The sequence below is a fragment of the Vidua macroura genome, chromosome 14, assembly GCF_024509145.1.
Source record: "Vidua macroura isolate BioBank_ID:100142 chromosome 14, ASM2450914v1, whole genome shotgun sequence".
Lineage (NCBI taxonomy): Eukaryota > Metazoa > Chordata > Aves > Passeriformes > Viduidae > Vidua > Vidua macroura.
The window spans coordinates 404500-425734 of NC_071584.1; the positions used below are offsets into that span (position 1 = coordinate 404500).

At 42.1% G+C, this 21235-nt stretch overlaps 1 protein-coding gene across 11 annotated transcripts in view; it reads left to right on the plus strand.

The window, feature by feature from the left end:
* Positions 1–7965, plus strand: part of LRCH2 (leucine rich repeats and calponin homology domain containing 2) — a 46156-nt gene extending 38191 nt beyond the window's left edge. For all 11 annotated transcript variants that reach the window (XM_053989876.1, XM_053989878.1, XM_053989881.1 and 8 more), the window contains one exon: positions 913–7965. In XM_053989876.1, the coding sequence (XP_053845851.1) occupies positions 913–1032 (120 nt within the window). In that variant the 3' untranslated portion in view covers positions 1033–7965. The remainder of the gene's footprint in view (positions 1–912) is intronic.
* The last annotated feature ends 13270 nt before the right edge of the window (positions 7966–21235 follow it).

Below are 21235 nucleotides of genomic sequence, written 5' to 3' on the forward strand. Positions count from 1 at the left end.
CCTTGTAATGTATATTGTCATCTAAACAAAAGAATGGACTTGAGAGGGTAATGTTTTATTACTTGAAAGTCTTGAGTTTAGTAACTAATTTTGACATCAATTCAGTCTGCCTAGGAAATATCCTACACTTATAGAAGTCTGTAGCCTGAATGATTGGCTGTCTTTTTAGCATGGCTGTAGTTGCAGCCCATTACTTGTGCTTCTGTTGCCCAAGTGTATCCTCTTACCTCCTTTTTTGAGGAGGAAAAAGCTTAAAAATTAAGTAATTTCCTGCAGATTATGACACAAAAAATTCCCTTGCTCTTCTTTAGTGCAAGAAGAAAATTAGTTGATAGATTTGGAAGCTGGTTTACTGCTCTGCCATAGCTTCTGTCTCATGTGGAGCCACAGGCCATTCAGAAGCTAGAGGTGCTGAGATTTACCTTGTGAATTACTTGTAACACCAGCTGACAGTTGGAAAGATTGTCCAGCTTGTGCTGAATTTTGAGATTGATGACTTTCTTGGAGAATGGTTCATTACTGAGTCTATCAGCACTTCTAAGTTATCCCAAGGGAAAGATTGTTAATAAGATGGCAAAACAAGGGAAAGGGAGAAGAAGGCCACTGAGCCAACAGCACCCACCAGCTTGTTTTTCTGACTCTGCTTATGAAAAGAAAGTCCTTTACTTTAAGAATTTAGCAGTCTTTTATGTGTCTTCTGACATTCTCATAGTTTAACACTTCAAAGAGATTGTAACTATAACAAGTTTCTGCGCATTCTGTTGCTGTAGAGAACCACAGGGACATTTAAGGCCAAAGGTGTTTTCTCTGCAAGTGTCTTCCTGAGGTGTGTGTGGCTTCAGAGGATGTGTTTGTTACCTGCCCTGGGGACAAAGGCATGGAACTGGTTAAATGTCCTGTGTTCTTTTGCAGGAGAGACTTTGCTTACCTCATCACATTCTGGAGGAAAGGGGTCTGGTGAAGGTTGGCCTCACAGTTCAAGCTCTGCTTGAGTTGCCTGCATTGAAAGTATCTCAGCTTTCTTCCATGTGACACAGCTTCTTGGCAACTAGACAGCTTCCCATTTGCTCTGTTATAGATTGCTCTGAGGCACTTCAGCCTCCTACACGGGAACACCCAAGCCATCAAAAACTAAAACCTGTCCAGATGCTATAGAGAGCCTTACTTTGGAGCTGTGTGTGAAAACATTGGAGTCAGTTCACAGTTAAAAGAACATAACTATTATTTTTTTTTCCTCTTTTGTAATTGGATGTATAAAGAGAATGTGGTAGCATCAGGTTCTCTTTCTAGTTATGTTAAAAGCTACCATTTAACATCTCAGTGTTAAATGCTGGATTCCTTTTTTTACATTGAAAATGTTGTTTAAATTACTTTTGAAAGTACAAAGCACACCCCCTGTCACTTTAATTTTTCGAGTCAATCATTGATTTAAAGATGTCATAAATGTAGCGATGGTATGATGGTAAATATGTGAGCAACTGATCACTTGTAATCCCCTTTCACTCTCTGAAAGCTTAATATTTGCGTTCTTTGTTTTTTGCACTCCTGATTGTAACTTACGCACTTCTAACATTGCCAGTATTGAGTCTGAGTGTCTGGTGATTACACAGAACAGGATACAGTGAGAAAAGGACACAGCTTATTGAGTTTTCCCAGTCTTCTAGGTTGGTGCCAAATATTTTTTTTCAGTTGTACTGTAGATTGTTTACCTGTGAAGTGCCTGTGTAATTGATAACTCTTAATAGTCTTTAACATTTTTGAAGTTTCTTTGTTTAAAATAGATAAAATAGAAATTTTTAAATATTTTAATAGTTTTTTTGTAAAATCAGTATGTGAAGATTTAAGTAATACTTCACATTTTTGATGTTGGATGTTTTAAGTTTGTTGCACAATTTAATTGTTGTCTAATAATTAGAAAACACTGTAAATACTTTTTATTTATGATATTTAATTTGATAATACCTAATTACTTTTGGTTTATTGTATTGTTGGACAAAAACAAAGTTGTCTACTTTTCTTTGTTTGGGACAAACAAATACACATGATGAATAAGACAGGAGGACTAGTGATGCATACAGAGTAATTTAGGACATTTTGATAAAACTGCCAAAATCTCAGGTTTACACTGTGATGTTCAGGATTTTATGTAAAATTGCTCCTGATCTCACATGACATTTTTACAACAGGTATATCCATAATTTAGCTGGGAAGTATCAGTGTTTATCTTTTTTTAGTGTTTGCAGTGTTTATTGTGTAATTTACGAGTGTGGCATTAGCACACAGGTCAGTTTGTACAAATGTCACTGTGCTGAGAAATTGGATGGATGGATAAATGTGAAAATGAAACATTTCCACTGTAGTGTTCTTTTGAAATTTCTGAGTTCATGTATTTGTTTGCTTCTGAACAAATTCTTGGTGTGTTGAGATCATTTTGGAACCATATACAGTTGAATTCTTCTCTAAACAAGTTGCAAATAATTTCTTAATTTTGGTAGTAGATCTGTTTGTATTAGTTTGTTCTTCATGAGTAGGTAGCTCAATTAAAAAATGTTTTGACTGCCACAGATTTTTTATTTCAGGCTAAGTTATTTTCAGTTGAGGGATATGTTTGCCAGGCATGTGTCAATACTTGATTATGTTCTTTCCAATTGACCAAGACCCTATGTAAGATAATTCATCAAAGAATGGGGGAAGAGTGTTGTCTGTTCCTTCTACTGTAGTCCTTAAAGGCAGTAGCTGACAGGAAAAATAACTTTTCTGATGATAAGTTTAAAAATACCACTTATTTTAAATTCCATTGAAATAAGTTTGTGTACATGTAATAGTTAAAATCCACTATTATTCATATAGTGTCGTCTTAAAACACAGCTTATGGAGAGGCTGGTGTATAAATTAATTTGCAAAGTCCTAGATATAAATCTTAGGTTAGATAAATATGTGTTTAAAGAAACTGTATTGCTTTGACATTTGAAATATCGTATTTCAAATCTATCTCTAATTGGTTCTTGTATCTCTTCTAATGGTTATTTTAGCAACTTCAGTCTCTATTTTCATTAATGGCGCTGTCTGAAAAGTCATGCAAAAACTAATGAAAAAGTTATAATTCACTTAGCAAAATACTAGCCTGCTAATTTAAAAAACCCAGACACTCAAAAAGAATAAGTCCTTGTCTTTCATTTCACTGTTGTTGCTACTACCAGAGCAAAGTTCTAGTTCAGTGTTAGCCATGGAAGTGCTAACTATAAATTGTCACTTTCTTATCTGAAAACTGATCTTCACTGTTATTTCATTGTCGTATTTAAAAACATTTTCTGATCTTAAGGTAACATTTTTCCTTCTTGAACTAATTTTATTAAGTAACATCACAGTGTAAACATTAAGAATTCCCTTGATGTAGCATGGCAGCTGCTGACTACTTAGGGGTTTTTCAAACTCTGTAGTAAGTTGAAAACTGGGTATGAAACTTATGTACTCATTTTAAACTGAAATCTACTAAAAAACCTTTTTTTTTAAAATATTTTTTAGTACTCTGCAGTTCTTCCCCACAGCCTTGCTACCAACAGTCGTGCTTTGCCATTCCTTGGAAATTATTATGGCCGCCTTCTTGCTTATGGGAAAGGATAGTCATGAGTCTTCCAAGGCTTCCCTTTTAGCATGGCAGATTAAAGCTTTCAAGTACCCTTAGGAGCAGTCTGAGAAAAGACCCACTGTGCTCGGATGAATCTTTTTGTCATATCTAACTGTTTTTACTACTACTAATAATAATCTAAAGCCTTGCCAACATTGGCTTGTACCCATTGTGATTTCTTTAACAGCAATTTCAAAAATGATACTGAAAAGATTTGAATTTTAAGTTTTCATTTCCAGGTAGCCTGTGAAGATAGTTATGTATTCTCTGTACAAGAATTTGCATATACTCTATTCCTTTTCCCTCTCCCTTTTGATTCCCAGCATCTTACTTTTGTTCATTCTTAGATCTAGTGCATTCAGGTTGCTGTTTACTCTGGGCCACTTCCCTTCTTCCTCTAGAATTTTTTAAAGGAATTGTTCCAGTGGCACTGGTGAACCATTGTGATTCCAGAATCCATGCTCCAAACATTTCCAGTGTTTGAGATACCCATCTTCCATTTTGTTTAGGATTTGTTTAGTACTTGATACAGCTGATAGGGAAGGTAAAAACAGAGGCCTGCTCAGTTCCTGTTGCATTCATTATGTTTTCACTTACAACATGAAGAAAAGTCAACATTAAAAGCTTTAGGAAGGTGCATTAAGTTTTCCTAGTAAACTTTGCAATAATGTGGCATGAATTGTAAATTATAGAGTGGATCAGCATAGTGGCAAGGCTTCTGGCCTCGTGTATGTTTTCTGTGTTTTGTGTCACTGGATGCAGTATGTTACATGTGACTGAACTTTCACTTGAGCAATAATGTCCCAGATATGGTGAGGTCTTACAGCAGTGACAGTAAAATAATCGTTGTGAAGTGTAGTGTCTTCCCAGAGAGTATCTCAGAAATGCTTTTCATCTGTTTTCCAGCATTGCTCACTGGGGCACTGCTGGGAATGCAGAAACCATCCAGACCCCTAATCTGCAGGATTTCCAAAATCTAACCAAGAACTATGAACATAAAATAGGGAGGAATGGATTTGAAACAATAAACAACTGACATGAATAATAAGATTTTTTTTTTTAATCCTAAGCTTTATTGAAGTCAAGGCAAGTTTTACCCTTGACTTCAGTAGATTTTTGCCTTTTTTATTTGTGGAGCACCTGAGCTGAAGACCGTAGCAAACATGGCTTAAACTTGTTTGACACTAGCAAACTTTAGTGTCAGATTCTTGACTAAAATAGTGACCTCTGGTAAGTTAAATGAAGTTGTAAAATGTTATGTGGATTCATTTAATAAAAATTTTCTGATAAGCCAAACAGTATTTAGATGGTAGGAAAAATTACATTGAAGTGAGGTGGGAAGGTGTTGTTACCTCAATGAAATTGTAGGTGATGACAACCATTAGGTTTTTATTGCACTAAAAACTTCATTTCAAATACCATATCATTTAGTGGCAGTCTCGTCAGATTTTGATGTAAATCTGTAGCTAAATCCAAACAAAAATGAAGACATCTGTTTTCACTAATATGGAACTTTCATATGTCATGTTGGTACTGAAGAGAAGGAGAGAAGGACGAAGGTCTGGCACTTCTTCCTTTTGCTGATTCCTTAAGTGTTTATTTGAAAGGCTGATTACACGGATTTCAACTGAAAGCAACCTCTGGGAGTTTTTAGCACTTCTGCAGATAGGAGATGTGGTTTGGTATTGGCAAATCAAATGTCACTTCCCATACCAAATCAGGCTAAAGTGTTTCTGTTAGAGGATCTCTACTTGAAAAGCAAAAGTAAATAAACCCACCCCAACACAAAATTTGGAATTAAGAAAATGTCATTAAGACCAGCAATGGGAAAGGCAAAGTAGAGTTATCCAAGCAGAGAGTGCTCTGAATTCATTTCACATTGAATCACTTCAGGAAAAGCCTTCAGTCTCAGTAAAGAAGGACGTGTTTTGTAGCTGAGGGATAAGGATCCTGGACTGCGTGGAGCTTTCAATAGAGCTTAGAACAACAAGGGATTTGCCATCTTTGTGTTCCAAGAGCCCATTTGGTTTTGATAACTCTGTCCCAGTGCTGCAGGAAGCGTGGCTGATGGTGCAGAGAGTACTGCCCGTGCCCAGCCCTGGGCAGGGGACCTGGCATGTGCCATTTGTGATCCCCTGCCTTTGTACCAGTGAGGCTGTGCAGGACAGCTGCTGACAAAAACACCTCCTTGCTCTTAAAGAGATGCTGCAACCTGAGCAAAACCACCAAGTGATAATTTGAGAGTAATTGCTAATAGATACTCAGCAATATTTAACTTTCCCCAGCAGTGGGTGATGTAGTGAGGCAGAGGACACTTTTGCTGCGGGAACTTGCAGACGTTTTCTGAATGCAAATTGCACCGTGGCTCTGAATGGTTAATGTGGCCCTCATGCACTTCCAGGAGGGAAGGCAAACAGTAATGCTGGGTTTGTTCCATATGCTGCACACTGGGTCATGTGTCATTGATTTACAGACTGAGGGACAGGTGAACTGTCTGTTCTTAATGAGATATGTTATGGTACAGGTTTGTTTTGGAAAATAAGATAATTTTCTCTTTTCCTGTGAAGAAGAATTCTGCTGATCTTCACTGCTTAAATAGAGTATACATGATTAATTGAATTTTAGTTTAAACTTGCCACTGCACAGAAGCAGTTCTGGCTTCCTGTGTTTGTTACATAATAAAATGCCTTTTGCTTGATTTGTCTTTAAGTATTTCCACGTAGTACAGTTTTGGCAACATACTGTCTTAAAATGGTGGTTATATGAAGTGTTTGGTCCCTTATTGGGTTTGACCATTATTTTTTCAGCATGAGAGGCAAAATTTTTCAGCAAAATTTCTGCAAGCTGCTTGGTCAGTTATAGGGAAGGCATACCAGTTATCATAAAATGACATCTAACCTATCATTTGTAGTTCAAATTATATATAGCCAATTGCATTTTCAAAAAAGAATTTTCAGAGTGTTTTTTACATTTTAGAATCCTAATCTTAAAACAAGCAAAAACCAAAATTTCTTTCCATGGCTTACTCTGGTGTCTTAGGAAACTCTAAAGGAGAAGAACAGCTCGGACTGTCAGCAATTTAATTGTTTTGGAAAAATTGTGATTTTGGCAGTGCTAAACTCAACAGTTGAACTTGATCCATTTAAAGTATTTTCCAACCTAAATAAGTCTATGATTGTAAGGCTTCAGTGAGATCAGAATTTCCCTCCAGAGTTTTGTAACTCAGTTACTGCATAAAATTAGTAATTTAAAGTACATTCTTGGCACTAAGGAGCGTTTCTTCACTTCATTCAAAATTAAGTGAAATAAGGCAAACAACTTTTTCCATCATAGTTTTATGAAGGCAGATTGTAAAATAGAGAATATTTGGAAATGCCACAAGGATACTTTTTTGCTTTAATTTAAAAATGAGTGAGCCAGTGAAATATTTCCAAAATGACTATATTTGTGTAGGGTTTGGTTGTGCCATACCTGGCACAGGAGCTTGTAGTAACTGTTCAGTATTAATTTGTATTCTGGAGCTGTGCAGGACTGTGCTCTTCACATGGAGCTGCTGATGCAGGTGTGTGTGCTGAAGGGATGTGATACCTGAAGCAAATTCCTGCAGCCATGGGAGTTCCTGGCTGTAGCTGCTCTTGGCTGTGGCACCAGCAGCAAGGCAAAGCTGAGATTCCCAGGAGGAGCACACACAGGTGTAGTGAAAAAGGGTGGGTTGGTGGAATATGTTGGGAGTAATGTGAATACTTTCTGTTATTATGGAATGTCTAGAACAATGAAAATGTGATTGCTTTACAATTATCATTCAGCTGGTATTCAGTTATTTTATTTTGTAATTTGTGGTTATAAAACTCAGAAGATGCAATGTAACCAAATGGTCAATGTGTAAATGTGTGCAGGATGTGGCAAAAATAGTTCTGAGGACACAGCAGGAGAGTGATCATTAAAAATAGATGCTCAAATTGTGTATATACTTGCAAAGTTTTTGATAGTGCATTTCAATTGATTTTGCATTTCATGTTCTTGTAAAGTGCATCTTTCATACTTCTGAAGATTGTCTACTTGTACTGTACTGTATTAAGCCTTTTTTCAGGATTTCCATTATTGCCGGAGCTTCCAACATACATGTTTCTTTCGAAAAATGTTCTTACTGTTTTTTTTTTTTTTTGTAAATAGTGTTTTGTATTAAAGTTGCATGGATAAACCCCACATTTCCAAAACCAGTGTACATATGCTGTGTATAAAATACAAACTGTTTCATAATTTTCATGTAGTCAAGTTATTCAATTTGATTTCATTTCAGTTTATATATTTGTAGTAAATAATGAGAATTTGTTGTATGTTCTCTCAAATGTCTGTGTTGTCATTTTGATAGATAAGTGACCTGCCTCGTTATGTCAGGAAATACATCCTCTGACAAACAAATGGAAAGCTAACTCCTGGTTCAGGGATGTAGGACACATCCACATATGAAGTATGTTGGGATTTTGGTTTTGACCAACAGTGGTGAGAATATACAAGGATCAAGTTGCCCTCACTTGTAGCAATCTTTATATATTTACACATTTTCCTGTAAGAACCACCCAATATCTTCTCACATATGTATTTGGAACAACATAGATTTTTGAGTCTTGCTAATGATAACCTTAAAGCAGCACAGAAATTCCTCCTGACAGAGGTGATCTGTTTCCCTTCTATTCCCTGGGCTGGCTCTGGCAATAGCACAGATAATCTGTCTGGTTTGCAGTCATCAATTGCTTGATCCAGCCTTAGGGAAACAGAACTGCCACGTTTTGGAGCTGTAGTTAAGTTGGGTTATTCAAATGTAGGTTAACAGAGTGTTGTATATTACCAAATTTATTTTACCTTAATTTCTTTCAGATTATTTAAATACGTAGACAATTTTATTCTTAGACCTGAATATTGAAAATAAATACTGTCTTTTGAGAGATGTTTTTTCCCTGTGAGATCTTGTTCTGCACCTGCGCACACCCAGCTGCTCTTTGTTTTCTGATGAGGCACATTGGGGACTGTAAAGCAGAAAGTGAGGAGCAGTATTCTAAAGAAAGGAACACCATTCCTTTACCAAAGCATCTCAGCAGCTGGAACTTTTTTTTGCAGTTACCAATGAGGGGTTTAAAGCTGAAATATTCTGAGTCTGTTTAGTTTTCAGCTCTGAAGAAAACTTTCCTCTTATGAAAAGGCTTTTTAGATGTTCGAGGGCAATGATACCACGTGCAGAAGCCTCTGTTCCCAGCTGAACTCCATGAAGTGTAGATCTGAGGAGGAGCAGCTGAAGGAGCTGGAGGGGTTCAGCCTGGAGAAAAGGAGGCTCAAGGGGGACATTATCACTTTCTATAGCTCCTTAAAGGGAGGGTGGAGCCAGGTAGAGGTTGGTCTCTTCCCCCAGGTAACAAGTGACAGGATGAGAGGAAATAGCCTCATGTTGTGTCAGGGGAGGGTTAGATTGAATATTAGGAAAAATTTCTTCTCTGAAAGGGTGGTCAGGCATTGAACAGGCTGCCCAGGGCAGTGGTGGAATCACTATACCTGGAAGTGGGCAAGAGCTGTGTGGATGTGGCACTGGGTAAAGGGTTTAATGGTGAGCTCAGTGGTGCTGAGCTAATGATTGAACTCAATGGTCTCAGGAGTCTTTTCCAACCTTAATGGTTCTATGATTCTAAGATGATAGTTAATTCTGTCCCTGTTGAAACCAACACAATGACTTACTACCATTTTTATCTTCTATGAAACTGTCAGATCTAAAATTCCTACTCTTCAGCAGTCCAGTGATGTGTGTTACTTTCTCTCCTAATGCATTTCCAGACCTTTTTCTTCTCCACAGTTAGTGGAGGCTGAAATCCTTTTGCAGCTTGAGTGAGAAATACTGATATCTTCAGTGTAAATGTTAATTTTTGTTAATAAGAATATGACATTCCAGATAGACAGGTATAAATTCATGAGCTGATGCTGTGTTGTTCATTTCATCCTCTCCCTTTTGATCTCCAACATCTCCAGCTCTCAGAAAGAGAAGGTAAAGCAACAGCCAACACAGTATTTCCTAGCAGAAGCTTCCAAGTGCATGTGAAACGATACGCGGAATAAATAGATAGACTCCACACCCTGGGGTAGTTATGAAGTGTCAGTGTTAGTATGTCAGCGCCCGGCACAGGTGAGAGAGCTCTCCAAAACTTGTGCCCCGAGCCTCAGTCTCACCCACACCTTTATTCCCAAAGCTGTTCCATATGCAATACACTGCACAACTTTCTCATGCACATTCAACCCCTGGCCCCGCCTGTCCTCACCTCTCATGCTAAATGGGTCCACGCCCTTCTGGGCATGCGTGGTTTGCTGTGGTGGTCGTACGGGGGTCTCTTGGTGGTCCTGAGGCTGAAGATTGTGGTCTTCCTCATGATTGAACTTTTGAACTTTTCCTCTCTGCGCGTGCGCTTTTGGTCCTTTGGTGCTTATCTGAGTCCGTCTGTCAGTCTTGATAGGCTTGGAGACAGAGGAGCTTCTTTATCTGGGTTCTTTGCCTCTTCTGGTATTGTTCTTTATGCAAGAAGCTTCAGAAATTTGCATTTTCCTATGCCCTTTGTACCAGGCAGAGGTTTCTTAAGTAAAAGGTTAAAATTCAACACATAACTCTACAAGCTAAATTATAAATGCTTAATTCATTTTGTTAACTTAACTCCAAAAATCTCTGTTTCACATGAACTTCTGAAGAATTCTTAATAAGACAAATCATCCCACACTCCCTGTATTCTCCAGGCCTCAAGAAACAGAATCAAAAGAAAGCAGGATTATCTCTGAAAACTCTCAAGGGTATAATTTAGAAATAGATAAGTAGTATTGAATTCAGTTCCAAATAATGTTTATGTGAAAGCTCTTCTCCTCCACAAACCATTGGGTGATGTGTCTAACTTGCACTTTTCACTGTGTACTGAAATAGTAAGCGCATTCTGTTCTTTCTCCAGTAAGGACAGTGATTATCTTGTATTTTTTGGCTCAAGCAACATAAACTTCTATTTCCCAGGAATATTAGTTTAAATGATGGCTATATTTTTTTTTCTGATGAAATCATAGGGGATTTCTCAAAGTTTTCTTCCTCCTGTATATGCAACAGGATTACAAAAGAGAGGTAGCAGATAGGCCCCCCCCCGTTGAATGAACCAAGATTTATTACTCAGTGTTACTGCCCTTCTCTTAGCAGTGCCATGCTTGCTCTGATTGTCAGTTTTTGTGTATTGCCTGTATATGGCATCATTAAGCCTTATTTGTGTATTGGGAACTTTGAAACTCCCATTCCCAATTTTTACTTTTGCTACTGGCTTAGAAACAGCTTTTTCATGCAGACTGCTTCTGACTGCTTTATCACACCGACTGACTCTTTTTGATAACTTGCATTAATATTTAATTCAAAGCGCTTTCATTGCAAATTCAGGAGTTGTGTTTGATGCATAAATTGAAATGCCAAACATTTTATTTAGGAAAAATACTTGATTCTTTCAGGACTTATGTATCCTCAGATTGGGGTACATTCCTCTTTTTTTTTTTTTTTTTTTTTTTTTTTGGCAAAATTATTTGGCCTTTCAGATATCAACAAATTGCAAGGAGTTCTGTTTTGACTAAAAGCAAACTCAGAATTGCTATAATATGCTTTGAAGACATCTATAAAACAGAGCAGATCTTACCACTTCTGTTCCCACAGATACAGATGGGGAAAGAAATCTCGCCACCATCTGGCTTTTCTCACTTGGACTTTGACATAAACCAAGAAAGGGTTATGCACAGAAGGGTGAACTAGTTTCTGTAAATACAGATTTTTGAAACTAAATTTGTTATTGTCTTTAAAAAAAAAAAAACACAACAAATTCATGTCTAAATTGATAGTTTACTCAACAATGGTAAAAACATGAGTTATTTTTCACTTTCTGACAGATTGCATCTGCTTGGCAACATTGGAACTTGACTTAATCCTGTGTTCCCTTGTGAGTGCAGGTTGTGCTCTGCCTGCAGACAGTGAAGCCCCTTTACTTTGGCCAGAGAACTGCTCCTGCACTCTGATCTCCAGAACTAGAGCATTCTGCTGTTTGTCACTTTTGCAGCTTGTTTATACAAATAAATACTTGATGCCACTGAAGCTGTTACCCTTCCAAGCTGGTAAACATGAAAAATCCAAGCCAAGGATGTGGCAGTTAAAAATACACACTTGGGTGGTGCTCAGGGCTGCCTAAAGGAGTTTCAGCTCTCTATTAACTTCCAGCAGTGTCACTGTGCCTTGGCATCCCTCCACCCCCCTCACCAACTCAGATGAGCTCCCCGCCTGCCTCCCCTACAGGGCTAAAACATGTTTGGCTCAGATTTTAGCCAGCTGCCCACTGCTGGTGTGTTTGACCCACCTCTGCCAGGTGGATGGAATAGGGGATCTCCTGCAGTCCCCTCCAGCCTCGGCTCTGAGCTGCAGTGTCCTGCCCTGCTTGCTGGCTCTGGACTCCCCAGGATGGTGCCTCAGGCAGTCCTTGTTGGCCAGCAGGCTTTAGACAGCTGTAGATGATGGTTTGTGACAAATCCCACATTTTTTTTAGGGAAACAGTTGGGGAGCACACAGGTACTCCTGTCAGCTGGCAGAACAGAGGGTGGGATGTTTCTTCACAAGCAGGAGCATCTTGTGCTCTGATATGTTCAAAATGAACAGCTGGATTGACATGAAATGTATCTCAATTGCTGGTTAATTTGTCAGGCATGCTGTGACTCTGGTGGACCAAAGGAGGAATCCAAAGGCATTTTTACCCTGCCCCTTTAGTTGAGCAGTTTTGAGTGACCAGTTCATGCACTGTGGTGCCATGAAAAACATCCACAAGAAGTGCTGCTAAAGAAATTTTTTAGACAGTGTAAGAGACAAACTACAAGTCAAAATAAAGCATTTGAAATCTGGCTGTCAAAAGTGATTAAGACTGGGGAGTTTATTTACTTGCCTCCCATCCAGCAGGAAGAAGACAGTGGTTAACTTGTGTTCTGTTGACCACTCCTTCTCACAGAGGATGAATTTCTGACCTCTGATGAATGTTTTCTGTGCCAGACATTCACAGAAATAAAACCTACAAGTACAGGAATATTTGTTTTATGCTTGATACTCCCAAACTGGGAAATAGGAAACCAATGAAGCACAGATGCTGTGGACTGGAAGATGAGCCAAGGCTGTGGTTCCTTAGCTTTAACTGGAGCAGTGTCCCTTTTGTTCTGGGCAGTGCCCTCCCCTCTGCTCAGCACAGGATCCCCAGTGCTCACCCCTGTGCCCAAGGCTGAGCTGGCAGCTCTTGCCCCAGCAGAGACAGCAGGTTCAGCTCTGTTTTGTTACCTGCAATCCCAGCCTGTGGAATTAAAGGTGACGCCCTGGAGCATCCACTGGAGCAGAACCACTGAAGCAGACCCACTTCAATGGCTCAATGTCTGTGGAGGCTTTCCCTGCTTATCCTTTTCCTGACATTAAATGGTTTTATTTAAATATATTTTGGTGTGTAATGAGCCCTATCATTTGTTTTGGGGTAAGCCAATGCATGGAGCAAGGGAGTTCAGCCTCCAGGGGCTTAGTGTGCTGTAGGACTTCACAAAGAAAGCATCAGAGGGTGTTTCTGTCTGCGTGGCATCTTCCCAGGGGCTTTCTGCAGAGACAGGCGGTGTAGGACTGGGAGAAGCTTCAGAAGAAGGCAACTCTTCAAGTTTCAAGGCTAGTAATTGGAATAAAAAGTCACTGCTCAATCACTTTGTGGGGAATTAAGGAGAGCACAACTCAATTTTAGAAGAGTGCAGATTGCGGCACCCACAGGGTAAAAGGAATGTCTTTCACAAAGCAGGCAAACTACTGAGATCCTTTCATTAAAATAAATATTTTTATTTTCTCTGCTATGACAAATCTTCCCCATCAGCTAATATCTATCTTGTAAGTGGCAGTTGATTAATACAATGATGAAGGATTTATTGGTATATTTCTTAAAGCTTGTTGAAATATTTGTTTTTGCTGTTGTAAATCTTTGGAGTAGTATTACTCAAATCCATGAAGTCATCTCTAATGCAGGGCAACCCCCAAGAACAGAGCATAACACCAGGGAAAGTCAGAAAAGGGAACAACTGGGAAATAACAGTTGGATGACCTTTGGGCTTAATCCTGCACACCCGTAAGAGCCTGTACCGGTGGGACCTCTAATTTCTCAAGCATTACATGTCAGATATTAGGTGTTAGCCAATATTTTTGTTTGCAAAAGCAGTCTTTAAACTGTTTGAGCCCTGCCTTCAAGGTGAAACTCATTCTTTCTTACCAGCAACAGATCTGCAATGAAACCAGCCCAGCATGGGTTTGTTTTGTAAGTGTTGGTTCACAGCAGAGATGTAAATCCTTAGATTCCTTTAACCCAAGCTAAACTGCAGTGGTTAGTGCAAATGCTGCTTGGTGAACCCCTCCAAAAGGAAAACCCAACACAGCCTCTATTGAAAAGGATCCTCAGGACACTTATATGGGAATGGCCCTCTCAGGGCTCTGGCTTTGGAAATTTGCTGTGCTTTTGTGGAGGTTTGAACAGTGTTAACTTCAGGTCTGGTCACATTGACCCAAGCCTCTATCAGTACTATAAATTGTTGGTAAGTTGTCTGGCAAGAACATCTGGCCCCAACATCCCAGGGACAGGTCTGGCCAGAGCTGGTCCCTCCCACTACCCAAGTGCAGGGACAGCTGGTCTGTCCAAGCCCAGCCTAGAGTGGGATTAGCCTGACCACCCCCTCAAGAGGGTCAGGGTGTCCCACCCTTGCCCCCCTGCAGACCACAGCCCTGCAGAAGCTGCTGAATGAAGGCATCCTGCCAGCAACACCTTCCAGAGGGCACAGCAGCTCATCCACACCCCCCGCCACCCACCCAATTACTCCTCCTCTGCTTCCCTTTTCACTGTTCCCTGATGTGTGCATGCTCCTGGGCTGTACAGGGATTTCAGTGCTACCAGAAGAAGCTGGTCTACCCTTTTTCCCTAATCATATTTCCTAATAATGTTTCCTGCTGCAGAACAAACCTATGTAAGAGCATTCACAAACCTGGTGAGATCAAACCTGTGCCTAATTTCACTGGCCAGTCAGTGCTGGGAAGACCAGCTAGCTGTGCCTTGGAGAGCAGTCCTGTGAGCACATCCTTCAGTACAATGATTTATAGCTGAAGAGCTGCTGAATTGCTGTCTGAAAGCTGCTCCATCCCCACTGGAGACAAAGGCAGGAAGCAAAGATGAAGAGATTGGGAATTGCCAGCTCCCAGGTCAAGGTGTTTAGCGGTACAGAATATCTGTTTTTTCACTTGTTAGTCCCATTGCACAATGATTGCACCAGAACACCTCTGCCAACGTCTCCATAAACTCTCTCGTGCAAGGCATTGGATGCAGTTAAAAGGAGAAGGAAAGGGAAATTTATTTTCTTTATTCCAAGGGCTTGGAGGCTTGTGGAGGACAAATCAGTTTTCAAGGATAAGGCAGAGAAGAAGAAACCAGGAGATTATTCTCACTTTAGGATGGCCTGAACGGAGCGTTGGCTCCCTTTGCTGCCTGTGCCAGAGCCATCAGAGGCAGCTGGTCCCTGCCTGCCAGGATCCCTGCTTTGCCCATCACGTTGCCTCCCCCATCCTTACTCTCAGGGCCAGCCTGCAGAGTGCTGCCCTGCTGCCAGCCTTATTTTCACAGTTACTGGGACAACACTTCATGTGAGATGTTTCTGCCTTAATAACGACTCTCAACCTGGTTTTTTGTATGTCTAATTCTGAAAACGAGATTGGAAGTGCTTACTACTGGGAATAATTACTTTAATTACTTTTGCCACAAAAGTAATTACTTTCGAGGGCAAATGCTGCTGGAATAAAACTGGTACAAGGGAGGGGAGGTGGCCAGTGGAGATGGTGACTGCCTGCCGGCAGGATGTGCTGGAAGGAGGCTGGGCTGGCACCTGGGCATTCATCACAGCAAAAAGGCTGAGCGTGGCCCTGGCAGGAGAGTCAAAGTGAGGTGTGTCAGCCCCTCCCAGGATTTAGCACTGAAGAAGGGATTGAACGCCTGGCTGCCACCGCTCACGTCACTCTGGTGAAAAAACTGCTCTCGTGGAAAAGCGCTAGGCTCTTGGCTGCACTCAGGTTTTCAGCAGCAGGATGGCAGCCAGCCTGGGAGCTTGCTCTGCCTGCTCCAGTAACTCCACACTGGCTTCAGGATTGCAGCAAGATTTAGGACATTTGCCTTTCCAGGTAAAATTTGTCTTGAAGCTGGACTCAAAGCCATGTGGTGGGAAGATTTTGGTCTTTCCTAAGGCAGCCTCTAGGCCAGGTAGGGAACCAGTTGTATTCACCTGCCCCTCCCAGCAGGCTGGTGGATTTGTTGGGAGGAAGAAAATGGAGAGTGTTTTCTAACTCTCAATGAATGCCTGCACAGTCAGAGCCTGGTGCTCAGGAGGCTGTGCTTGGCTCCTGCCCACCCTGCAGGACAGGCAGGGAAGATGGTGTGGGTGAGAACCATTTGTCTTTGGATGTCTCCATTTTCTCTGCTCCGGCAGGGCTCAGACTATTTGATACAAAGTGTTATTTCTGCCTGCTCTTGCCTGAAGAGCAGAAAGTGGTCCTGGAGCAGCCTTGGGCTTGCCTGCATGGGGTCAGCAGCTCCCCCTGACTCTGGGCAGCACAGATCTGAGTCTCCAGGCAGGGGATATTGTAGTAGGATGTCCCTGATAGTAGTATTAGACAATACAATTAGTACTGACTTCATGATTTTAAAAAGCTAATCAATCACTTTATTATACTATACTATACTATACTATACTATACTATACTATACTATACTATACTATACTATACTATACTACACTATTATACCTATTAAAAATTCATCACCCTTACTAACAGTCTAATACAGACAAACAAAATTAGTCTTTAATCTAAACACTATCACGATTAGTTAATTTAAAAATTACTCTTTAGTAAACAAGTCTCCATAGCACATTCCACATATTCACAACAACAAGTACAACACGTAAAGATAAAAATTGTTTATCATTCTTTTCTCTAATATTCTCACAGCCTTCCCCAGGACAATGCCTGAGAGAGTTGTGCCTGCTCTCTGTGGCCAGAGAGCTACAACCACAGGGGGGAGCAGGAGCAACAGGGGAAACGGCACCTTTTCCAGAACAGGGATACACAGCTCTTCCCTGTGAGCCCCATATCCCAGGCAGAGCCTGCCGTAGCCAGGCTGGTCCCCTGGCAGGGGGATTGGGCCATTGCACCCAGTGCTGATGGTGCTGGGAGCGGCCAAGAGCAGGCACATGGCAGAGTGCTGCCTGCACAAATAGGTACGGTGCTCTTTGTCCCCCCTAATCCTTCTGTGGGAGAGCCTTTCTGTTCTGGAGATAATTTTTAGCTTCCTTTACATCTCCCTCTGGATGTATTCACAGCCTGTTGCAGTTGTTGCTCTGCCAGCATTGTGTCTTCAGTTGTTTCTGTAATGCCCTGGTGCATTTAGTGACAGAATTTGGTCCCTGGCATTCCAGACTGTGCTCCTATTCCCCTTCCAGCATCTCCCCAGCCTGCCCTGCACACCCCCAGCCCCTGGAGCCCTTTTTTTCCTGCAGGCTGATTCCCAGGCACTGCTACACACTTTGGTCAGCACTGTCTAATTCCTCAGCCTGCTTTGTAGTTCTTTCCTACAAAAGTTTTATGTGCACTGCTGTTCCAGGGTAGAGTCATTGAGTTCTTGATTAAACATGGCACTGTGCCATGACAAGAACTAGATTATTCTCACGGTCTCTGCTAAACCTAAGCCCAGCTGCATCAGAGGCAGAGTCAGAGCAAGTCCTTGTGTAGGCAAGGGGTACATGCAGGCTGTGGAAGAAATTGCTCCAGGAGCAAAAGCTGACTCAGTGTGAAGACAGGAGCCAGCAGGTTGTGGATACTTCAGTCAGGGTGTGCTCCCAAGGTAGCAGACAGCACACAGAAACCATTTCTTCAGGAACTGCGGGAAACTGGTGATGGATTTGTGGAAGAGCTGCCTCACAGGAAGTGGAGAGGCTGCCACAAAGTCATCTGAAAGGCAGAGGGAGTGTGTGACGTTTGACTTTGGGCTGGATGGGTCTTTCTGGGAGCAACGCTGATTACAGAAAGCAAATATTTCCGTGGAGCCAGCTCCATGGCAGATGCCTTGTTGGCTCACATTATACAGGGACATTCAAACAGCTGCTGTCCTTCCTAAGATGCCATCTAAGCCAGGATAGTAGCCATCAGCAAAGAAATATGGGAAAATGAGGTCTCCACTCACCAGGAAAATAAATATTGACACTGGACATTGCTAGAGAGTCTGGATTCCTGCCATCATTTCCTGAAATCCTGTAACAGCCATAAGTGTTTAATTTATGAATGTAAAGAAGGGATTTTTTTTCTTGCAACACTCAGTCTGCCCATGCTCCTTCTCCTAGCCCTTGTCATTGTGGTGACATCCCCTCTCCAGCACAATCCATAACACTGTGCTGGAGGCCACAGGTCTGCTTGGAATTACTGAGTCCTTCATCCCGGCACCTTGGAAAGAACTTATTTAAAGCAAGTTATGTAAAAGAGACTGATTTCTCTGAAACATGAGGCAGTTAAGAGGCTTTTATAAATCATCCATTTTCCATGCCACTGGCAATTTCAAAACTATCCTTCTGGATCAAATGAAACATGCTATTTTATACCAAATGGTCTGTTCGTAGCTGGACCCTTTCCATTTGTATTTCGGTGATTATGAAGCTGCTTCTAAACATGGAAGTTGCAAAGTTGAAAGCTTTTATTTTGAGCTATGGCATCCCAATATTTTAACCTAGGTTTACAATGGATTGCTTGACAGAACCAATTTAACACAAATGGGACAAATATATCAAATATATTTCAACCAAAAAGGATTTGACCAATTTTTTATATTTAGCTCCATTAATGATCTTTGCCAACTGCTTTGCCATTTGCAATGAAGTATTTCAGCAATGATGCTGCTGTTCCTTTATTTCCTCAAACAGAAGCAGATTTTTACAGTGTGGCTTTTTAATTTCTTCATGCAGTTGTATATCTGTCATAGTCCAAGAACCCAGCTCAAGGGATTCATGGCTCTTTGAAATCTCTTAATCACTTTTACAAGCTTGCATTCCATTTGCTTTAGTGTTTTTATTAATCTTGCCCCCACAGAGGAGCTGTGAGCCTCTGGGAGCTGGCCAGACTCTGGGAGGGGTGACTCCAGGGGTCAGTCACCCAGCTGACAAATCCTAAAAACTCTCATTCATGAGCAAACCAGACCAGTCAACTTCCAGATACTGTTGCAGTAGGGAAGGCAGACAATCAAAGGGGACACAGTCCCTGTGGCTTTGCTCATTGCTGGGTTCAGGGGAGCTTTGCTGCTGACACCAGTGGTCTCCAAGGAAAGGTGGGCACAGGGGACACAGGGAGGGGCTGAGCCCAGCCAGCAGTGATGCCCACCAGGCTCAGCTTTGGCAGGGCTTGCTGGTGAGCCAGAGCTGATCAGGTTTTATTTACGTCTTCTTCCATGATCTTGTCATCACCTTATGATGATTTTTTTTTTTTTTTTTTAACTTAATCCCATTTACACAACAGTTCATCCACTGCCTGTCCCTGCCCTGACCTCAGGAGCCTGAGGCTCTGGTCCAGCACACGCAGGGATTGTCCCTGCCCGTCCCACAGCTTGCTGGGACGCTTCTCACAGCTACAGTCAGTGAGCTTGGAACCAGACAAGGTCTGAGCACGTGGCCTGTGCAGAGCTGTGCCCTGGACCACGATGTCTCTGCCACCCACTGCAGTGCCTCCCCCCAGCTTTGCTGGAATGGGGCATGGGTTCTCTCCAGTGTGCCCTCAGCTGAGCTCCTCCAGGACCAGCCGGGTTGCACCAACACTGCCAGGGGGAGGAACAGAGACGGAGGAGCAATGCCAGCACAGTGGCACAAGGAGAGGAAGGGAAAAGCACCTGCAGTTTGCAAAGGGAGTTGTTTTGGGCAGGACGTGGCCAGAGCAGCTGGACCAGCAGGTCCAGCACAGACCTGCACCCTATGCTCCTTCCCAGGTGCTCCAGTGCTGCTGGATGTGTGGTGGAGCTCTACTGTTGCAAATCCCAACTACGCTTTTTTTCCAACCTAATTTTCTCAGGAATTGACCCAGTTCTAGCTTTTGGGAACTGGCATTCACTCTACTGGCAAGTGTTTCTTATTTGTTTCAAACAATGTATCCAATGTGACCTTTTGTTTTTAAATAGCTTACACAATGGGAATACATTAATGCTAAATTCTAATCTTGCATAACTCTGAAAGCAGGGCCCTACATTTACCAGCAGTAAGGGACTTTTTTCCCCATCCTTTGCAGGAAGTAAGAAGGAAAAGCCAGCAGTGTGCAATTTCAGTGAAGGGACAGCTCACCCGTAACCTCCTTATCCCCAGAATTCACAGGGCTCTCAAGGCGACTGTGTTTGCACTACACATTTCTGCATGTCTATGCACATAGAGAAATGGAGAGGACACCTGACAGATAGAAAAGGGCCTGATCCTGCCCTTGCTGCTCCAAAACATTCCCATTGACAACACCTGGGAAGTGACAACACATGCATTCGGCCTCTCATCAAGCAGCGATACCTTAAGTCCTGTACAGGTGCTTGGAGGACACTTTTCTTCCTAACAAGAAGCGCTCCTTCAGTTCCTGATGCCATTTCTCATGCTCTTTGTATGCCTGAACTCTTTCCCAGTATGCCTAAATTTGGCCGTGGGAAGAGTCAGCCTGAGCCACAGCCCATTGCTTGTCAGGGCACGCACACCACAGCTCTGCTCATCCCAAAGCATCCCCACTGTTCCTCCTGGAGGGCACTTACTGCAGTTAAATTCCTGCAGCTCACAGGAGGCAACACGGCTGTGACTGACTCATGTATGACTGGCCATGACCTTGAATGATCCTTAGTAGATCAGCAGGAACCATCAGATGCTTTTCCAGTAAGGTGTATTTGGCAATAGATTTCTCACCTGGAGTAAACCAGGTGTGTTTGAAGCACTTGCTCCTTGCAGAGTTCTCCAGGCTGGGGCAAGGGAGGGCTTGCAGGAGAGGAGGGATGAATAAACTGGGTGACAGGCAAGGCTGTACAAACTCATGGCTAAATGCCTGGCCACAGCAGAGGGGAGAGGAGAGGGATAATTCACCGTATTTCCTGCAGAGCCCCAAGGACCAGGAGAGGCTAGATTTCTTCCAGAGCCAGAGAGATTATGGGAATGCTCTGTGGTGGGTCACACTGAGGGTGGTCCTGGGGACCACCTGATGGAGCCACCTGGGTCAAGGCAATGCGTGGGGCTGCAGTGAGCCAGGGGCTGTGGCTGCCAGCTGCTGGGGACAGCTGCATGTCACCAGCTCCAGCAGACAGCCTGCACTGATTCTGCCATTTGGTTTTCATCTTAATGAGTCACTTCAATATTTCAAACATACCTTTGACCCACTTGAGCACGTAACAGCACAATTAGCACCAGCACCTCATAAAACCTAGCAATGTTCCCTCTGATGCTTAGTGAAGCCTCTGACCAAAAGCCATCCCATTT